Genomic DNA, 21,689 nt, shown 5'->3' with positions numbered 1-21,689 from the left:
ACGGAATAACAGAGCTGGAAGGGACCTTGGAGGTCATCTAGTCCAACCCCCTGCTCAGGCAGGAAACCCTATGCCATTTCAGACAAAGGGCTGTCCAATCTCTTCTTAAAAACTTCCAGTGTTGGAGCACCCACAATTTCTGGAGGCAAGCAGTTCCACTGGTTAATTGTTCTGTCAGGAAGTTTGTCCTTAGTTCTACCATCCGTTGCTTCTCATCCTGCCTTCAGGCGCTTTGGAGAAGAGCTTGACTCCCTCTTCTTTGGGGCAGCCCCTGAGATATTGGAAGGCTGCTATCCTGTCCCCCCTCATTAAACTAGACACACCCAATTCCAGCAACCGTTTCTTATATGTTTTAGCCTCCAGTCCCGCGATCATCTTTGTGGCTCTTCTCTGCACTCTTGACAATCAGCAAGATCTCAGATCCCAGATTCTGGAGATCTTTGTACAGTTGGCCTCCCTCAGCTAGGTCCCACCTTTCTATTCAGTTTCTGCACAGTGACGGCTAGTCCTTGACTTACGACCACAACGGAGCCCCCAAAATTCCGCAGCTAAGTGTTGTGAAGTTGTTAAGTGAGTTTTGCCCCATTTTGCGAATTTCCTTGCCACGCTTGTTAAGGGGATCGCTGCAGTCGTTAAGTTAGCAACATGGTCGCTAAAGTGAATCTGGCTTCCCCCGTTGACTTGGCTTGTCGGAAGGTCACAAAAGGGGATCACCACACACACACACACACACACACACACCGGGACACAGCAACCATCACAAATACGAGTCAATTGCCAAGTTTGTGAATTTTGATCACCTGACCAGGGGGATGCTGCAATGGTCATTAAGTGAGAAAAAAACGGTCATAACTCCTGTTTTTCACTACCGCTGTAACTTTGTTCAAAGTCAGTAAACGACAATGCAACCGTCATTAAAACGAGTCGGTTGCCCAGAGTCTGAATTTTGATCCTGGGGATGCTACAATTGTCGTGAAGGGTGAAAAACGTCTTGTTGCTTTTTTCCGGCGCTGTTGTAACTCTGAACGGTCGCTAAATGAATGGTTATAAGTCAAGACGAAGCCCTGAAGAGCCGTTGAGATACAGAATGGTCCTAGATGCCGGTTGTGGGGTACGGCAGCCTCCCCAAAGAGGGAAGCACAACAGCCAACGGAAGGTTACGGGAGTGTTCCCCAACTTTGGCAACTTTAAGTGGGGAGGCCTTCAACTCCCAGAATTCCCCTGCCCAAAGAGGTAGGTCAACAAGGAAACCGAGGCAGGACGGAAGGAGGAATGTCACTCAATCTCACTCATTCTCCTTGCACGGTTTTCCCGAGCGTGACTATAATAGTGTGACTAAGCGTGATTAATTTTTCCCTGTGGAAACATGCCAGCAACAGGACCTGTTTCTTTCCTTATCGCTAAAAGCCATTCATGACTGTCGGAGCTGATTTGCATATCATATATCATATATCCTATCAATCTTATCGTCTCGTGTTTGCTCCTTAAGCAAAATGTTTTCCACCGGTCTGCTTGTGTACTCGACACTTGAGATGACAAGACTCATTCACCCGAGCCCGGCTCAGGCTTCACCTTAGGCCAGTCTTTCTTACGCTGAGCAACTTTAAGACTTCAACTCCCAGGATTCCTCAGCCGGCCTGAATGGACTTCAACTCCCAGGATTCCTCAGCCGGCCTGAATGGACTTCAACTCCCAGGATTCCCCAGCCGGCCTGAGTGGACTTCAACTCCCAGAATTCCTCAGCCGGCCTGAGTGGATTTCAAATCCCAGGATTCCTCAGCCGGCCTGAGTGGACTTCAACTCCCAGAATTCCCCAGCCGGCCTGAGTGGACTTCAACTCCCAGGATTCCTCAGCCGGCCTGAGTGGACTTCAACTCCCAGAATTCCTCAGCCGGCCTGAATGGACTTCAACTCCCAGGATTCCCCAGCCGGTCTGAGTGGACTTCAACTCCCAGGATTCCTCAGCCGGTCTGAGTGGACTTCAACTCCCAGAATTCCTCAGCCGGCCTGAGTGGATTTCAAATCCCAGGATTCCTCAGCCGGCCTGAATGGACTTCAACTCCCAGGATTCCTCAGCCGGCCTGAGTGGACTTCAACTCCCAGGATTCCTCAGCCGGCCTGAGTGGATTTCAACTCCCAGGATTCCTCAGCCGGCCTGAGTGGACTTCAACTCCCAGAATTCCTCAGCCGGCCTGAGTGGACTTCAACTCCCAGGATTCCTCAGCCGGCGTGAGTGGATTTCAAATCCCAGGATTCCTCAGCCGGCCTGAGTGGATTTCAAATCCCAGGATTCCTCAGCCGGCCTGAGTGGACTTCAACTCCCAGGATTCCCCAGCCGGCCTGAGTGGACTTCAACTCCCAGGATTCCCAGGAGGAGAATGCTATCTGAAATCATTGAGCAGAATAACAGAGCTGGAAGGGACCTGGGAGGTCATCTAGTCCAACCCCCTGCTCAGGCGGGAGACCCTATATCGTTCCAGAGAAACGGTTGTCCAGTCTCTTCTTAAAAGCCTCCATTGACGGGGCATCCACAACTTCTGGTGGCAGGCTGTTCCACTGGTGAATTGTCCTCGCTGTTAGGAAAGTTCTCCTTGGTTCTAGGTTGCTTCTCTCCTTGTTGAGTTTCCATCCATTTTTTTCTTATCCTGCCTTCAGGCGCTTTGGGGCAGCCCCCCAAATTTTGGAAGACTGCTATCCTGTCACCCCTGGTCCTTTTTAAAATTAAATTAGACAGATCCAATTCCAGCAACCGTTCCTTATATGTTTTAGCCTCCAGTCCCCTGATCACTTGAAATTCAACATTAAGAAAACCAAGATCGTGGCATCCGGCCCTCTCAATTCCTGGCAAATAGAGGGGGAAGAAATGGAGGTAGTGACAGATTTTATTTTCCTGGGCTCCAAGATCACTGCAGATGGGGACTGCAGCCAAGAAATTAAAAGACGTTTGCTCCTCGGGAGGAAAGCAATGGCAAATCTAGACAGCACACTAAAAAGCAGAGACATCACCCTGTCAACAAAAGTGCGTATAGTCAAGGCTATGGTCTTCCCAGTTGCAATGTATGGCTGTGGAAGTTGGACCATAAGAAAGGCTGAGCGCCAAAGAATTGAGGCCTTTGAACTATGGTGCTGGAGAAGACTCCTGTGCGTCCCTCGGACTGGAAGGCGATCAAACCGGTCGGTCCTAGAGGAGATCCACCCTGACTGCTCTTTAGAAGGCCAGATCCTGAAGTGGAAACTCAAATCCTTTGGCCACCTAATGAGAAGGAAGGACTCACTGGAGAAGAGCCTAATGCTGGGAAAGGTTGAGGGCAAGAGAAGAAGGGGACGACGGAGAAGGAGGTGGCTGGATGGAGTCACTGAAGCAGGAGGCGTGAGCTTAGATGGACTCCAGAAGATGGTAGAGGACAGGAAGGCCTGGAGGAACGTTGTCCATAGGGTCGCGATGGGTCGGACACGACTTCGCAACTAACAACAACAACCCCTCATCACCTTTGTTGCTCTTCTCTGCGCTCTTTCCAGAGTCTCAACATCTTTTTTATAGCGTGGGGACCGAAACTTGGGTGCAGGATTCCAGGTGTGGCCTTACTAAGGCTATACAACTAGCCTTTGTTAAGAGAGTGGGAGATATCAAGCAGCTTTAAGCGAGTCCACTCTCTCACGCTGTTCTTCATACTGGAATTTAAATATTTATCTAATAGCATTTGCATTCTCTTCCTTGTTTGTTGAACAGAGAGAGACTCAAAGGTAGCCAGGAAACCTGAGGACAGTCAAAAAGTTATATTGGCTGATCAGTGACCCACAAACCACTACCAATTATTCAAACAGACAGCGGAACAGGACGTTCCCGTCTGCGCAATAATGGGAAGCATGTGCCTCATGCTAATGTTACAGAAAGTTCTCATAAATGACAAGAGAACCTGAACGACTAAGGTGAGGGTAGTCCCCTACTTACAACAGTTCGTTTAGTGACCGAAATTACAATGGCACTGAAAAAAAAAAGTGACCGTTTCCCCTTCCCTCCCTCGCATGCCAAAGAGAATCAATAGAGGGCAAACTTCAGTTTCTTTCACACGCGTTCCTGTTTTCCTGGGGTAAGTTGATATTTTCCCCCACAACTGCCGTCTACAACCACGATTCATTTAGTGACTGTTCAAAGCTACGACGGCGTTGAAAAAAAGTGACATGACCGTTTCCCCTTCCCTCCCTTGTATGCCAAAGAGAATCAACAGAGAGCAATCTTCAGTTTCTTTCACACGCGTTCCTGTTTTCCTGGGGTAAGTTGATATTTTCCCCCACAACTGCCGTCTACAACCACGATTCATTTAGTGACTGTTCAAAGTTACGACGGCGTTGAAAAAAAAGTGACATGACCGTTTCCCCTTCCCTCCCTCGCACGCCAAAGAGAATCAACAGAGAGCAATCTTCAGTTGCTTTCTCACACGTTCCTGTTTTCCTGGGGTAAGTTGATATTTTCCCCCACAACTGCCGTCTACAACCACGATTCATTTAGTGACTGTTCAAAATTACGACGGCATTGAAAAAAAGTGACATGACCGTTTTTCACACTTACGACCGTTGCAGCATCCTCCATGGTCACGTGATCAATATTCAAACACTTGGCAACTGACTCATAGTAATGAGCGTTGCAGGGTCCCAGGGTCATGTGATCCCCTTTTGCGACCTTCTGTGTTACTAACTTAACAGCTGCAGTGATTCACTTAACAACTGCGGCAAGTAAGGCTGTAAAATGGGGCAAAATGCACTGACTTGCTTAGTAACAGAAATTTTGGGTGGTCGTAAGTCGAGGACCATCTGTACACCTTTCTGGATCATTGTTCCTTTTATACCACAAGCCCAAAGCAGATGTCGTTTTAGGCCAAATAAATTAACAAACTGGATACTGAAGTTAAAGGACTGGAAATAAAAAGCGAAACATATAAATTACAAGCATTTGCTAATGTCCTGGTATTTACCTTAGAATAACCTTTGGAAATGATTCCCAAATTACTGGGAAAGATAGAACAGTATGGAGAAATGGCCGGACTGAAAATAAATAGAGAAAAAACTACAAAGTAATAGAAAAAAATCTTACAGATTAAAAAAAAAAGTCAGAAAAAAACAGAATTACAGATAGTGAAAAAGGTTAAATATTTGGCTATACATTTAACGGCAAGATGTTCAACAACAAAAGAAGATAATTACACAAAATTATTGAATCGCATAAAATTGGACTTGGAAAAAATGGAAAAATCTGCAACTGTCAATACTAGGAAGAATTGCTACAGGGAAAATGAATGTATTGCCGAAAATTTTATTTCTATTCCAAACAATTCCCATAAAACTTGAGAAACACTACTTTCAAGATTTAAATTCACTAATTTTGAAATTTGTTTGGCAAGGAAAAAAAAAGCTAGAATTAAGATTAAAATGTTACAAGATGCTAAGGAAAATGGAGGATTTGGGCTACCAGAGTGGGCTTTGTATTATCAAGCATCTGCTTTAAAATGGGTAAAAGAATGGATAACTCTTAGAAATAAAAGGTTGTTGTATCTGGAGGGGCATGATTTACAATTGGGGTGGCACGCCTTTTTATGGTATGGGGAAAATACAATTCATAAGTATTTCCAAAATCACTGCATAAGAAATGCATTGTTAACAGTATGGGTAAAAAAATAAAAAGTAAAATATATTTGAAAATTCCAGGGTGGTTGTCAACTATGGAAGCATTTGTACACCCAAATTTGGTGGACTTTGAAAAAATCTGGACATATATTCTAAATTCTGAAGGGACTTTAAAATCTAAACAAGAACTGGAAAATCTGGGTATCAACTTGTCGTGGTGGGCACATTTACAAATTTATTTATTTATTTATTTTATTTAGATTTATATACCGCCCTTTCCCGAAGGACTCAGGGCGGTTTACAGGGCATTTAAAAAACAGTCAATTAAAAATGCAAACTAGATGTGAAAAAGATGTTAAACTGTATGGATTTTATAAAGAACAAACAGCATTTGATAAGACTTTGTTGCCTTCAGATGAGAAACTAATTAAGAAAATGTATAATTTTTTTTTATTAATTTTGGAAATGGAAAGCGAACAAGTTAAAGAAACAATGATAAGATGGGTGAAAAATTTTGGATATACTACAGAATTAGAAAAATGGCAAAAATTTATGGGAAAGAAATTATAAACTGGCAATGTCAACTTCTTATAAAGAAAATTTATATAAAATGTTTTCTAGATGGCACTTGCCACCAGCAAGACAAGCAAAAATGTTTAAAAACATGTCAGATACATGTTGGAAATGTAAACATAAGTCAGGCACGTAGTATCATGTTTGGTGGACATGTAATAACGATATATTGGGTAAGTTCAGCTAGAGAACATTACAGGTAGTCCTCAACGTACGACCACAACTGAGCCCAAAATTTATGTTGTTAAGTGAATTTTGCCCCATTTTATGAATTTTCTTGCCACAGTTCGTTAAGCAAATCGCTGCAGCTGTTAAGTTAGGAACCCCGTCATTAAATGAATCAGGCTTCCCCCCATGGACTTTCCTTGTCAGAAGGTTGCAAAAGGGGATCGCGTGACCCCGGGACGCGGCGACCGTCATAAATACGAGTCAATTGCCGAGTTTGTGAATTTTGATCACGTGACCACGGGGAGCCCGCAACGGTCGTTAAGTGTGAACAACGGCCACCAGTCCCTTTTTCCAGTGCCGCTGTAACTTTGAACAGTCACTACCGTATTTTCCGGCGTATAAGACGACCCAGCGTATAAGACGACCCCCTACTTTTTCTGTTAAATTATAGGGTTTGGGCTAATAACTCAATATTTCACTTCCTGGCACACAATCTGCATATTAACAACTCGTTTAGCGTTAGTACCCTTTTTTTTATAAGTGCCATGATGTTGCTAAAATAAAAGAGGCAAACTTCGTGACCCTCCCAGCCCGTGCATAAAACAGAAATGAAAAGTCTTAAGCCTTTCCGTTCCCAAATACCAAGGTTTCCCCCGAGTTTTGCGCGGTTAAACAAACGGCATTTGCGTATTAATGTTTCTCCACGGAGCACAAAATTCGCCCGAATTAAGGAAAGTGGGGAGCTAAAGAATCTGGGGCTACAGGGAATACCTCTGGCACGACAGGCAACCCTGGGAAACACGAGGACTGTAGCGGCACCCTCAGCTCGAACAATCCGATCCAGAAAGCGCCCGGAGGCTCCTTCGTTACTTCTAACAGAACGTCTCCAGGCCCACGTCCCACCCGCCTCGCCTTTTAAACCCCGCCCCCTTTTCCCCTGTAACATTTCCCTGCTCCGCCTGCTCTGTGATTTGCCCAGCTCTGCTCTCAGTTCCGCACTCCGTGACCGGGCAAGCGATTCTTCTGGTCGGCGCGGGTCAGGCGGTGCCTCGGCGGGAGCAAAGGTGCTCCCTTCCTACTGTTGAGCGGCGCACCTCTGGGGACCGCCTGCCCCTCCTCTCGTCGGGGACCTGACAGCCAGTATTGGAAGCGCCAGCATGGCCAGTCCTAGAGAGAGCAATGGCGGCGGCTGCAGCAGCCGCCCCATGATCTGACGAGAGTTTGCCCTCCATCACCCGTTCGCTGTTGGCCGCTTAACCACGGGTCGCCATCGCCTACCTTCATTCACCCAGTGATCCCGCCGTCCAGCAGAAAAGATCAGAGAGGTGAATAGTATTTTCCGGCATATAAGACGACTCGGCGTATAAGACGACCCCCCAACTTTTGAGAAGATTTTCATGGGTTAAAAAGTCGTCTTATACGCCGGAAAATACGGTAAACGAGCTGTCGTAAGTGAGGGCTAGCCGTATTCTTTTCTGCTTTGTTTTTGCACACAACGAATTGTTTGGAAATGGATTAATAAAAAAATCGTTCCAAACCCTGGGAAGGGGAGGAGAAGAAGAAAGTGAAGAAGGGAAGGGACGTTTTGACACTTCACAACAAACACACAAGGACTAAAGTTCAGCTTAAAGCAGTAGCTGTGAACCTCTGGTTACAAAACCAACCATTTTCTGGCTTAACATAATTTTCAACCTGAAGCCAAACAAACTGTTTTAGGTTCACCTCCCTGATATCGTAAGCTAAACCAAGTTTAACCTGAAGCAAATTCTTCCTGTTGTGCAAATGAAACCACGGTGGCCTTTCACAAACCTGGTTAAATATTTTTAGGGTGCACACAGCCCAGAGACAGCCACAGGGTGAAGCCAGAGGGTCACCGATGCCGCACACACCACGACATCAGCACGCAAACGGCATTGTGTGATGCGATGCGTGGGACGCTACCGGTCGTCCTCGACTTAACGGCCACAGTTGGGACTAGAATTTTCATAGTTAAGCCAGGCGGTGGTTCAGTGACTCCAATTTGTGGCCATGGACGTTAAACGAATCACCACAAGTGTTAAGTGGATCGTGCAGTCGCGAAGCTTCCCCCGTTGACTCTGCTCGTTGGATACCAACCGGGAAGGTCGTAAAGGGGGATCACGGGACCCCGGGGAGGCCGCCGGCGACACAAATACACACCCAAATTTCGCTCACGTAACTGTGGGGTTGTCAGCGCGACAAACGGCGGTGAGTCATTTTTTTTCAGCCCCATGGCGACTTTGCGTGGTGGCTGAACCAAGGGCTGTAAGCCGAGGACTTTCGCGCAGTGGTTTCTATCTCCTCCAGAGTGAGGCCAACCGAAGCACGAAACAAAACACAAAAGACAAAACAGACACCCGTGGTTTGCAGCCTGAGCGAGCAGAGGTTTTTTCCCTTCCAGCCTGAAATGGAAACAGGAAGGTGGCGATGACGGGAACTGCCGTCTTAACGACTTCACCGATGCGTAACACACAAAAAAAAAGAATTAAAAGCCTCCACTTGGCACAGGGCGCCCCTTTCCACCTCCTGCCCCTTTAATCTCCGTTGTGACAGTGGGGATTTTGTAAACAGGCCCTCCGGGTTGTGCTGATTCATGAAGATTAGCTGTTGAAATGTCAGCGCCTCCCGCCTGAGGATGCGAAGCTCCGTTAGCCAAGAGGAAACATCAGAGGGGGAAAGAAAGAAAATATCCTATTTATTGAACTGTCCGTCCCTTTGCTTGGGAGGGATCCGAATTCATTCTTTCCGTAAACCGCCTTTGCAGAACGATTAGACTCGGGAAAGAGTGCAGAGAAGAGCAACGAAGATGATCAGGGGGCTGGGGGCTAAAACATAGAAGGAACGGTTGCAGGAACTGGGCACGGCTAGTTTAATGAAGAGAAGGGCGAGGGGTGACATGATAGCAGTGTTCCAGTATCTCAGGGGCTGCCCCAAAGAAGAGGGAGTCAAGCTATTCTCCAAAGCACCTGAAGGCAGGACAAGAAGCAACGGATGGAAACTAACCAAGGAGAGAAGCAACCTGGAACTAAGGAGGAATTTCTTAATAGTGGGAACAATTAACCGGTGGAACAACCTGCCTCCAGACGTTGTGGGTGCTCCATCACTGGAGGTTTTTAAGAAGAGACTGACAGCCGTTTGTCTGAAATGGTGTAGGGTTTCCTGCCTGAGCAGAGGGTTGGACTAGAAGACCTCCAAGGTCCCTTCCAACTCCTGTTATTCTGTTCTGTTCTGAAACGCTTGTGGAGAAAATGTGAACATCCGCAAATACACGTCTATGGTGCTTCAGATAGTCCTCGACTTACGACCGGCCACTTAGCAATCGGGTGAAGTTATGACAGTCCCTCCCAAAAGCTACAGGCAGTCCTCCGCTGACGACCGCAAGGGAGCCCCCAGATTTCTGTGGCTTAAGTGAGACGTTTGCCAAGTGAGTTTGGCCCCATTTTGCAACCTTTCTTGGCGCAGTCGTTAAAACGAATCACCGCACTTGGTAAAAGTCCGTAACGGGGTTTGTTAAGCGGATCTGGCTTCCTCGCTGGTTTTGTTTGCCAGAAGGTCGCCAAAGGGGATGGCGTGACCCGTGATCAGCCGTCATCAATGCGAATCAGTGGCCGAGCGTCTGAATTTCGATCACGTGACCGCGGGGGAGGCCGCAACGGTCGTTATGTGTGAAAAACGGTCCTAAGTCTCTTTTTCCAGTGCTGTTGTAACTTCAAAAGGTAACTAAGCAAACTATTGTAAGTGTTAATTCGAAACAAAATTAGAATGTGCAGAATGCCTTATACAAGGCTTGCAATGCACAAAGGAAAGTGTTGTTGTTGTTGTTAGTTGCGAAGTCGTGTCCGACCCATCGCGACCCTATGGACAATGTTCCTCCAGGCCTTCCTGTCCTCTACCATCTTCTGGAGTCCATCTAAGCCGAAAGGAAAGTGTACTGGGACCTTTAAGAAGCAAACAGTAAAAAGCAAACTAACTTGAGTTGTATCCTAACTATATTTTTACTCAGACAATATAACACAAAACAAAAAACACAATTACATATAGTCTAGTTTTCAATCCAAGGTCAGTAACGAAGAATCACCGTTGAATAACAGTTCAGGAGTAAAGAAAGTCAAAGTCAAAAAAAATCCTTACCAGTTAAAAGTCAAATATCAATACACAGAGTAACAAGTCAGTCAGAGGAAAAACACTAGAGAGAGATAGTAAGGCTAACAGCTGAAATTCATTTATGCTGAATAGAATTAGTCACACCCTTCGGCCATTTCTCTTCTTAAAGGTACACAACCATATTATATGTATTTTCACCCAAACCAGGTTAGGACTTTATTTCCTAACAGTAAGTCATAGACTACCTCCAGTTAACAGAATACTTACAACCTGGTTTCAAAGGTTGCGGCCTTTGCAGTGTTCCTGCAGTTGTCCACCCTTACGACTGACCACAAGGACACACTCCCTGCCCACCTGTCTCCCCCATCTAGCCCACTCAGCATAGCTGGCTGAGGAATTGGGAATGGAATGGAATGGAATGGAATGGAATAGAATAGAATAGAATAGAATAGAATAGAATAGAATAGAATAGAATAGAATAGAATAGAATAGAATAGAATAGAAGAATGGATGAGAATGGAATAGAATAGAATAGAATAGAATAGAATAGAATAGAATAGAATAGAATAGAATAGAATAGAATAGAATAGAATAGAATAGAATAGAATAGAATAGAATAGAATAGAATAGAATAGAATAGAATAGAATAGAATAGGAATAGAAAATGGAATGGAATAGAATAGAATAGAATAGAATAGAATAGAATAGAATAGAATAGAATAGAATAGAATAGAATAGAATAGAATAGAATAGAAAATAGAATAGAATAGAATAGAATAGAAAATAGAATAGAATAGAATAGAATAGAATAATAGAATAGAATAGAATAGAATAGAATAGAATAGAATAGAATAGAATAGAATAGAATAGAATAGAATAGAATAGAATAGAATAGAATATGGAAAGAATAGAATAGAATAGAATAGAATAGAATAGAATAGAATAGAATAGAATAGAATAGAATAGAATAGAATAGAATAGAATAGAATAGAATAGAATAGAATAGAATAGAATAGAATAGAAATATAGAATAAAATAGAATAGAATAGAATAGAATAGAATAGAATAGAATAGAATAGAATAGAATAGAATAATAGAATAGAATATAGAATAGAATAGAATAGAATAGAATAGAATAGAATAGAATAGAATAGAATAGAATAATAGAATAGAATATAGAATAGAATAGAATAGAATAGAATAGAATAGAATAATAGAATAGAATAATAGAATAGAATATAGAATAGAATATAGAATAGAATAGAATAGAATAGAATAGAATAGAATAGAATAATAGAATAGAATAATAGAATAGAATAGAATAGAATAGAATAGAATAGAATAGAATAGAATAGAATAGAATAGAATAGAATAGAATAGAATTGAATAGAATAATAGAATAGAATATAGAATAGAATAGAATAGAATAGAATAGAAAACAGAACAGAACAGAACAGAACAGGAAAGAATAGAACAGAATAGAAAATTGAAAAGAATAGAAAATAATAATAAATAATAAACCTTTATTGTCAAAGTACAACATGTGTACATTGAGATTAGCTGAGCCTCCCCCCGTGCTGTCTCCCCCTAACACACAGTGACAACAAACCCTCTATCCCACCACACTATGTGAACCAACTACACCACACACCGGCCTCCCAATAGAACAGAACAGAACAGAAAACAGAACAGAATAGAGAATAGAATGGAACGGAACAGAACAGAACAGATTATAGCTGGAAGGGACCTTGGAGGTCTTCTAGTCCAGCCCCCCATTCAAGCAGGAGAACCTGTACCGTCTCAGACAAGTGACTGCCCAGTCTCTTCTTAAAAACCTCCACGATTTCCGGTGGCCAGCTGTTCCACCGGTTCATTGTCCTCCCTGTCAGGAAGTTTCTCCTTAATTCCAGGTGGCTTCTCTCTTCGGTCAGTTTCCATCCGTTGCTTCTCGTCCTGCCCTCTGGTGCTTTGGAGAATAATTTGAAACGCCCCCTCCCCTTCCCTCCGTCCCCCTTCTTGGTGGCAGCCCCTCAAATACTGCAATTCTGGGAGCTGAAGCCCAACAAAGGCTGGCTGAGGAATTCTGGGAGTTGAAGTCAACAAGTCTTACAACGTTGCCAAGCTTGGAGAGCCCAGGGTGGGAAAACCACCCGCTACTTACGGACCTGTTTGGCAACAGGTTTCCGCCGTCTTGGGAAGAACCAGGGGAGTGGAGAATGAGAACTTCAGCAACCGACCGGACATCTGGGTCAGCTCCAAGGTGCATCGAAGATCTTCCGGAAGCTTCGCTTTCAACTGTCATTGGGGGGGGGGGGGGCAAAAAAATGGACATTTTTAAAACCCGCTCTGCATTTTTCCGCCCGAGATCCATCGTGCCCGTTCTCGAGGTTTAATCCTAAGACTTTACAAACTCAACCTCTCCGAAGCAGAGCACTACAAACGTGGTTGAAATCTTAACGGTCGTGAACTCCGATCAACATAAGCATTACAGAGAGTCCTCGATTTAGGACTATAACGGGGACCAGGATTTCCGTTGCTAAGGGAGGCAGGTGTTAAGGGAGTCACACGCCTGATTTTGGCCACATTGGATGAACGATTCACTTGCAGTCGTTAAGAAAGTCGCCCCCGATTTTACGGCCTTTTTGGCCACATTTGATGAGTGAGTCGCTGCGGTCCTTAAGCGGGTCAGGTGGCTGTTAAGAAAATCCGGCTTCCCCCCACTGACTTTGCTTGCCGGAAGGTTGCAAATAGAGACGGCAACCCAGGGACAGGGCCGCCGTCATGAATACATACTAGTTGCCAAACGCCCAAATTCTGATCATGTGACCGTGGATGCAGCTGCAACAGTCGTAAGTACGAGGATTGGCTCTAAGTCACTCTTCTCAGTGCCGCTGTGACTTTGAACAGTTGCTAAATAAGTAGTTGTAAGTCGAGGACTACATTACGACAAGCCGGAGCCGCAATCAATGAGAACACAGCCATTTTTTTTTTGCTGTGAAGCCGTTAATATCTACTGCAGTTCTAGGCTCTTGCTTAAACTACAGAGGTAGTCCTCGACTTACGACCACAATGGAGCCCAAAATTTCTGTTGTTCAACGAGACATTTCTTAAATGAGTTTTACCCCATTTTATGACCTTTTTTTTGCCACAGAGGTTAAGTAAATTGCTGCAGTTCATAAGAGAGTAACCCGGTTGTTAAGTTCAAAATGGTTTGCCCACTGACTTTGCTGGTCAGAAAGTCACAAAGGGTGATCACGTGACCTTGAGACACAGCAACGGTTGTAAGTATGAAGTATGTAAGTATGAACCAGCTGCCAAACATCTCCTCCAGAAGTTGTGAAGTTTTTAAGAAGAGATTGGACAACCATTTGTCTGAAATGGCATAGGGTTTCCTACCTGAGCAGGGGGTTGGACTAGATGACCTCCAAGGTCCTTTCCAACGCTGTTATTCTATTCTATTCTATTCTATTCTATTCTATTCTATTCTATTCTATTCTATGCTATGCTATGCTATGCTATGCTATGCTATGCTATGCTATGCTATTCTATTCTATTCTATTCTATTCTATTCTATTCTATTCTATTCATTTTCTATTCTGTTCTATTCACATTCTATTCTATTCTATGTTCTATTCTATTCTATTCTAATTCTATTCTATGTTCTATTCTATTCTATTCATTTTCTTTTCTATTCTATTCACATTCTATTCTATTCTATTCTATTCTAAATTCTATGCTATTCTAAATTCTATTCTGTTCTGTTCTATTCATTTTCTATTCTATTTTATTCTATATTCCATTCCATTCCTTTTCTATATCCTATTCTATTCTATTCTATTCTATTCTATTCTATTCTATTCTATTCTATTCTATTCTATTCTATTCTATTCTATTCTATTCTATGTTCTATTCTATTCTATTCTATTCCATTCCATTCCATTCCATTCCATTCCATTCCATTCCATTCCATATTTTCTATTCTATTATTCTATTCTATTCTATTCTATTCTATTCTATTCTATTCTATTCTATTCTATTCTATTCTATTCTATTCTATTCTATTCTATTCTGTGTCCTATTCTATTCTATTCTATTCTATTCCATTCCATTCCATTCCATTCCATTCCATTCCATATTTTCTATTCTATTATTCTATTCTATTCTATTCTATTCTATTCTATTCTATTCTATTCTATTCTATTCTATTCTATTCTATTCTATTCTATTCTATTCTATTCTATTCTATTCTATTCTATTCTATTCTATTCTGTGTCCTATTCTATTCTATTGAATTCTATTTGAGTTTTGATCACATGATCATGGGGATCCTACAAAGGTAACTGTGAAAAAATGGTCATAAGTTTAATTTGGTTTAATTTATTTTAATTTTTGTATATTATGTGCTGTATATAGTGTTTAATTGCCCTGTACACCGCCCCGAGTCCTTCGGGAGAGGGGCGGTATATAAATCCAAATAATAAATAAATAAATAAATAAGTCACCTTTTTCAGTACTATTGTAACTGTGAATGGTTACTAAATGATCGGTTGTAAGTTGAGGACTTACCTGTAATCCTATACAGGTACATCCTCTACTTACAACCATTCATTTAGTGACTGAAGTTACAACAGTGCTGAAAAAAGTGACTTACAACTGGTCTCTGCCCTTACGACAGTTGCAGCCTCCCCATGGTCTTGGGATCAAAATTCAGATGCCTGGAAAACCGGCTTGTATTTACGACGGTCACAGCGTCCTGAGTCACGTGATTACCATTTGTGACCTTCCCACTTGGGATTCTGACAAGCAAAATTAGAACAGAATAGAGCTGGAAGGGACCTTGGAGGTCTTCTAGTCCAGCCCCCTTGCCTGAGCAGGAGAACCTACACCATCTCAGACAAGTGACTGTCCAGTCTCTTCTTAAAAGCCTCCAGTGACGGAGCGCCCACGATTTCTGGTGGCAGGCTGTTCCACTGGTTGATTGTCCTCACTGTCTGGAAGTTTCTCCTTAATTGCAGGTTACTTTTCTCCTTGGTCAGTTTCCAACCATTGTTTCTTGTCCTGCCCTCTGGTGCTTTGGAGAATAGTTTGACCCCTTCTTATTTATTTATTTTATTTATTTTAATTCCATTTATATCCCGCCCTTCTCCGAAGACTCAGGGCGGCTTACAATCTAAGCACAAATCAAATGTGCTTAGCAATAGCCTTCATTCTATGTATATGCCTGCTTATTAGGGCTTTCGGGGGGCCCCAAGTGGCATTATTACAAAGTCAGCTTATTGCCCCCAACAATCTGGGTCCTCATTTTACCTACCTGGGAAGGATGGAAGGCTGAGTCAACCTTGAGCCTGGTGGGACTCGAACCTGCACTAATTGCAGGCAGCTGGTGTTACTTAAGGAGGCATTAGCCCACTGCTCCACCAAGGCTCTTCTTTGTGGCAGCCCCTCAAATACCGGAATGCTGCTGTCACGTCACCCCTATTTCTTCTTTTCTCTAGACTAGCCAAACCCAAATCCTGCAACCGTTCTTCGTATGTTTCACTCTTCAGGCCTTGGATCATCTTAGTTGCTCTTCTCTGAACTATCAATGGGGGAAAGCCAGATTCGCTTAATGACCATGTGATTCACTTTAAAACCGCAGTGATTTGCTTGGCAACGGTGGCAAAAAAAAAGACATAAAATCAGGTGCGACTCTTTTAAGAACCGCCTTGCTTAGCCACAGAAGCTCTAATGTGGTCCTAAGTGGAGGACTGCCTGTACTAAATCTGCCATAACCCTCTGGAACGTCCCCTCCGCTGTGGTGAGGGTCTCATTTTTGTTAGCCTTGCAGAAAACTTGGAAAAATGTTTCTTTCATCAACTCCGAGATCATTTGTGGAGTCCCTCAGGGGTCGGTTCTCTCGCCTCTCCTGTTCAACATCTATATGAAGCCGCTGGGCGAGATCATTCGTGGTTTTGGGGTGGGGTATCACCAGTACGCTGATGATACCCAACTTTTTCTTTCCACCCCGAACCAACCCAGTGATGCCCTCTCCGTGATGTCCCGGTGCCTGGAGGCGGTTCAGGTACGGATGGGGAGAAACAGGCTTCGTCTCAATCCTGCCAAGACTGAGTGGCTGTGCATATCGGCGTCTCGGGTTAACCAAGTTATTCCACCTCTAACGATGGGGGGTGAGGTGTTACCCCCCGTTGATAGGGCTCGCAACTTGGGCGTCCTCCTGGATTCACGGCTCAATTTTGAAGATCACATAGGAGCCGTGACCAGGGGGGCTTTTGCACAGGTTCGCCTGGTGCGCCAGTTGCGTCCCTATCTGGACCGAGACGCCCTACGCACAGTCACTCATGCGCTTGTGACCTCCCGTTTGGACTACTGTAACGCTCTCTACATGGGGCTGCCCTTGAAGACCACTCGGAGGCTTCAACTGGTGCAGAATGCGGCCGCGCGAGTTGTAATGGGGGTTTCCCGATACTCCCATGTAACACCTCTACTCCGCGAGCTGCATTGGCTTCCGGTTGCCCTCCGGGTGAAATTCAAGGTGCTGGTTATTACCTATAAAGCCCTACATGGCCTGGGTCCGGGTTATTTGAGGGAACACCTGCTGCCGGCATCAAACGCCCTTCGCCCAGTGCGCTCCCACAGGGAGGGTCTGCTCAGGGTTCCGCCGGTGAGAGATTGCCGGCGGGTGACACCCAGGGATAGGGCCTTCTCAGTGGGAGCGCCTGCCCTCTGGAACCAGCTGCCAGTAGAGCTGAGGACTGCTCCCGACCTCCGATCATTCCGCCGGGGCCTGAAGACCTGGCTCTTTGAGCTCTCGGGCCCAGGCTGAGGAGAAAATTTTAACTGGGGTTTTTAGTGTACAGGGTGAATTTAATGCTTTTTAACTGGTTTTAACTTTTGTATGTTTTGATTTTTAATTCCCTGTAAACCGCCCTGAGTCCTCAGGGAAAGGGCGGTATACAAATGCAACTAAATAAAAATAAATAAAATAAATAAATCTATGGTGAACCGGGAAAGTGGCTGGATTAGGCTCAATCCATTCATTCATTCATTCATTCATTCATTCATTCATTCATTCATTCATTCATTCATTCATTCAATTTCTATAACCGCCCATTTCAATCACTTGACTTTGGGCAGGTTCCCATTTTAAAAAAAAAAAAGCTATCCTCTTGCTACTTTAGGATTGTTTTACCTTTTTTATTCTCTATTTATATGTGCCCTGTTCACCGCCCTGAGTCCTTCGGGAGAAGGGCGGTATACAAATATAATAAATGAAATGAAATGAAATTCCTTTCTGCTTTTATTTCTCTTTTTTACTGATGTGTAATGTTTTTCTAACGTGGGTGGGTTTTGTTGTTTTGCTCGGAAGCTGCCCAGAGTCACTTTTTTGTGACACAGTCCCTTATATACATTTAGAAAATAAAATAAAATAATAAAATAAAATAATAATAAAAATAAAGCAAAATAAATTAAAAAAACAAAATAAATAAAAACTTAAAATTAAATTAAAAAAAACACAAAATAATAAAATAAAAAATAAATAATTTAATAAATTCACATTAGGAGTTTCGAAGGGCGGGGTGGGGTGGGGGGGAACCGAGGCAGTCTCCTGATTCTTTCCAGAGTAGAATCACAAGATCTACAGCAGGATAAAGGCCATGGAGGTCATCCAGTCTACCCCACCCCCTTTAACTCAGTTAAAGCACTCCACGTGCCACTGTTTAGCCTCTGTACGACACACTGAATAAAAGGGAGCTTATTCCCTCTCTGTCCGTTGCTTTTCCTACAAGGTTGTGGGGTTTGTTTGTTTTTTCTCTAATGCTGAATTCGAACTGACTACTTTCACCCAGGAGTCACCGTTCCTGATTCTACAGCGACACAGAAGCAACCGCCAATAAACCACTGGACAGGCTATGTGTAGTCCTTGCCTTACAACCATTCATTTAGTGACTGTTCAAAGTTACGACGGCACCAAAAAAAGCGACTTAACAACCGTTTTCCAGTTACGACTGGTTGCAGCTTCCCCACGGGGTCACGTCATCAAAATTCGGACTCTTGGCGACTGTCTCGTATTTATGATGGTCGCAGTGTCCCCGGGGGTGAGGTGGGGTGGGTCACGTGATCCCCCTTGGCCACCTTCTGATGGTCGCCAAACAACCATGTTACTAACTGACCCACCTAACACCTGTAGAAAGAAAAAGGCCGTAAAATGGGGCAAAGCTCGTTTAACAACCATCTCGCTTGGCAACGGGAATTTGGGGCTCCGCCGTAAGACGAGGACCGCCTGTACCGTAAAAGATTGCCACCGGAGCACATTTTAAAGTCCAGGTTAGATCTACGCTTCAAAGTGGGGCTTCCCGGAACGAGCAAGACAAAGCTGGCACTTTGGGGATTTAGTCTCGAACTCAAGACTTACACGAAAGGCTGGGCCTCTTCCCGCTGCGTGTTGGAGGACGGGAATTTGAGCACTGCGGAGCCCAGGTCTCTCGGCCGCTGCAAGAAGCGGCATCATCTTCCAACCTGGAGCAAATAAGATGGCAGAGCCATTTAACTGTTATCACTAGGTGGATTCTTACCTTCTTATCTTACCTTATCTTTCCTGTAATTGAGAAGAGGACGGTTTTGAATTACGGATTAGTGCCAGCATCACGATGGTCTTGTTCTCTGCCGGTTTTGCCTTTCCTTCCAGAAAGGGAACCAAAAATTACACGGATCTCCCTGAACGTGATGGCTGAGGATGATGGGAATAGAGGAATGCCAGTTTGTTCGCAGGGGTTCAGGGGCTGCCTACAGAGACCAGGAGACGGTGAGTTCTAGTCCCGCTTTAGGCATGGAAGCCGGCTGGATGACTTTGGGCCAATCACCAGAAGACGGTGAGTTCTAGTTCTGCCTTAGGTCTGGAAACTAGGTGAGCATGAAAGCTAGCTAGGTGACCTTGGGCCAATCAGCAGGAAATGGTGAATTCTAGTTCCACCTTAGGCATGGAAGTCAACTGGGTGACTTTGGGCCAATTACCAAGAGACAGTGAATTCTAGTCCCGCCTTAGGCATGGAAGCCGGCTTGGTGACTGGGCCAATCACCAGGAGACGGTAAATTCCAGTTCCACCTTAAGTTTGGAAACTAGTTGAGCATGAAAGCTGGCTGGGTGACTTTGGGCCAATCAGCAGGAGACAGTGAGTTCTAGTTCCACCTTAGGCATGGAAGCGAGCTGGATGACTTTGGGCCAATCAGCAGGAGACAGTGAATTATAGTCCCGCCTTAGGCATGGAAGCGAGCTGGATGACTTTGGGCCAATCAGCAGGAGACAGTGAATTCTAGTCCCGCCTTAGGCATGGAAGCCAGCTGAATGACTTTGGGCCAATCAGCAGGAGACAGTGAGTTCTAGTTCCACCTTAGGCATGGAAGCGAGCTGGATGACTTTGGGCCAATCACCAGGAGACAGTGAATTCTAGTCCCGCCTTAGGCATGGAAGCCATCTGGGTGACTTTGGGCCAATCACCAGGAGACAGTGAGTTCTAGTTCCACCTTAGGCATGGAAGCGAGCTGGATGACTTTGGGCCAATCAGCAGGAGACAGTGAATTCTAGTCCCGCCTTAGGCATGGAAGCCATCTGGGTGACTTTGGGCCAATCAGCAGGAGACAGTGAATTCTAGTCCCGCCTTAGGCATGGAAGCCAGCTGAATGACTTTGGGCCAATCAGCAGGAGACAGTGAGTTCTAGTTCCACCTTAGGCATGGAAGCGAGCTGGATGACTTTGGGCCAATCGCCAGGAGACAGTGAATTCTAGTCCCGCCTTAGCCATGGAACCCAGCTGGGTGACTTTGCGCCAATCACCAGGAGACAGTGAATTCTAGTCCCGCCTTAGGCATGGAATCCAGCTGGTTGACTTTGAGCCAATCACCAGGAGACGGTGAGTTCTAGGCCTGCCTCAGGCACAATGGATGGTTGGGTGACTTTGAGCCAATCACCGAGAGACGATGAGTCTTAGTCCCGCCTCAGGCATGAAGAATGGTTGAGTGCCTTTGGGCCAATCGCCAGGAGACAGTGAGTTCTAGTCCTGCCTTAGGCATGAAAACCAAGCGCGTGTCTTTGGGCCAGTCCCTCTCTCTCAGCCCAAACCCACCTCACAGGGTTGTTGTTGTGAGGAAAACAGGCAGAGGAAGGAGCATTATGGATGTTTGCCACCTTGGGTTATTAACACAAACAGTAAAGATGGGATAAGAAAGCAAACAAACGTAGAACCAACCAACCAACCAATAAATGATGTCGGATGGATCTGGAAACAACCGACCTGATTTCTGCCTGCTGTCTCCCAGCTGGCAGGAGCGTTCACTTGGCCCTTAGACCTTTCTCTCTTTTTTTGTAAATATTCTATTAATTTCAAGTTTTACAATCATAAGTACTTAATAAACAACTCGGTTGTCTGGGTTCCTTTATCATTCTGTGGTATATATTAACTTTCACTCAAACTATCCAATACTACACCATCCATTATTTCTCTACTCCTCTCTTTTTTCCAATAATAATCATTTTTCCCCACCATGCAAGTATAATTTTTACTGCTATTAATATCTATAACAGGGGTAGGCAACCCTTGGCTCTTTTATGACTCGTGGACTTCAACTCCCAGAATTCCTGAGCCAGCCACACTGAGGGGAAAGGGAAAGGTTTCCAAGCTGAGCCATGCTGGCTCAGGAATTGTGGGAGTTGAAGTCCACGAGTCATGAGGGGGCCATAGTTCCCCCATGCTGGCTCAAGAATTGTGGGAGTTGTATTCCATGAGTCATGAAGGGGCCATAGTTCCCCCACGCTGGCTGAGGAATTCTGGGAGTTGAAGTCCACGAGTCATAAAAGAGCCAAGGTTGCCTACCCCTGGCCTAGGCCTTAGGCCGCTTAATGACTTGTGGACTTCAACTCCCAGAATTCCTGAGCCAGCCATGCTGAGGGGAAAGGGAGAGGTTTCCAAGCTGAGCCAGGCTGGCTCAGAAATTCTGGGAGTTGAAGTCCACAAGTCATGAAGGGGCCATAGTTCCCCCATGTTGGCTCAGGAATTCTGGGAGTTGAAGTCCGCAAGTCATGAAGGGGCCATAGTTCCCCCATGTTGGCTCAGGAATTCTGGGAGTTGAAGTCCATGAGTCATAAAAGAGCCAAGGTTGCTTACCCCTGACCTATACAGTTAAATATAGACATCTTCATCACACGTTTCT

The 21,689-nt window shown here is 44.5% G+C and overlaps 1 protein-coding gene across 2 annotated transcripts in view; it reads right to left on the bottom strand.

Annotated features, from left to right (window-relative positions):
* The window catches only part of ARMC9 (armadillo repeat containing 9), a 136,232-nt gene that overhangs the window by 8,810 nt on the left and 105,733 nt on the right, over positions 1-21,689 (bottom strand). The window contains exons 22-23 of one of the 2 annotated variants that reach the window (XM_081329439.1): positions 18,899-19,002; positions 12,651-12,780 (exon numbers count right to left, since the gene is read on the bottom strand). In XM_081329439.1, the coding sequence (XP_081185565.1) occupies positions 12,651-12,780; positions 18,899-19,002 (234 nt within the window). Of the gene's footprint in view, positions 1-12,198; positions 12,781-18,898; positions 19,003-21,689 lie in introns of those variants that run through there. The other variant, XM_081329438.1, reaches the window with a different exon arrangement.

Source organism: Vipera berus (assembly GCF_964194415.1).
Source record: "Vipera berus genome assembly, chromosome: 5".
NCBI lineage: Eukaryota > Metazoa > Chordata > Lepidosauria > Squamata > Viperidae > Vipera > Vipera berus.
Note: the sequence above shows the minus strand (reverse complement) of the source record. Positions and strands in the feature narration are given on the sequence as shown.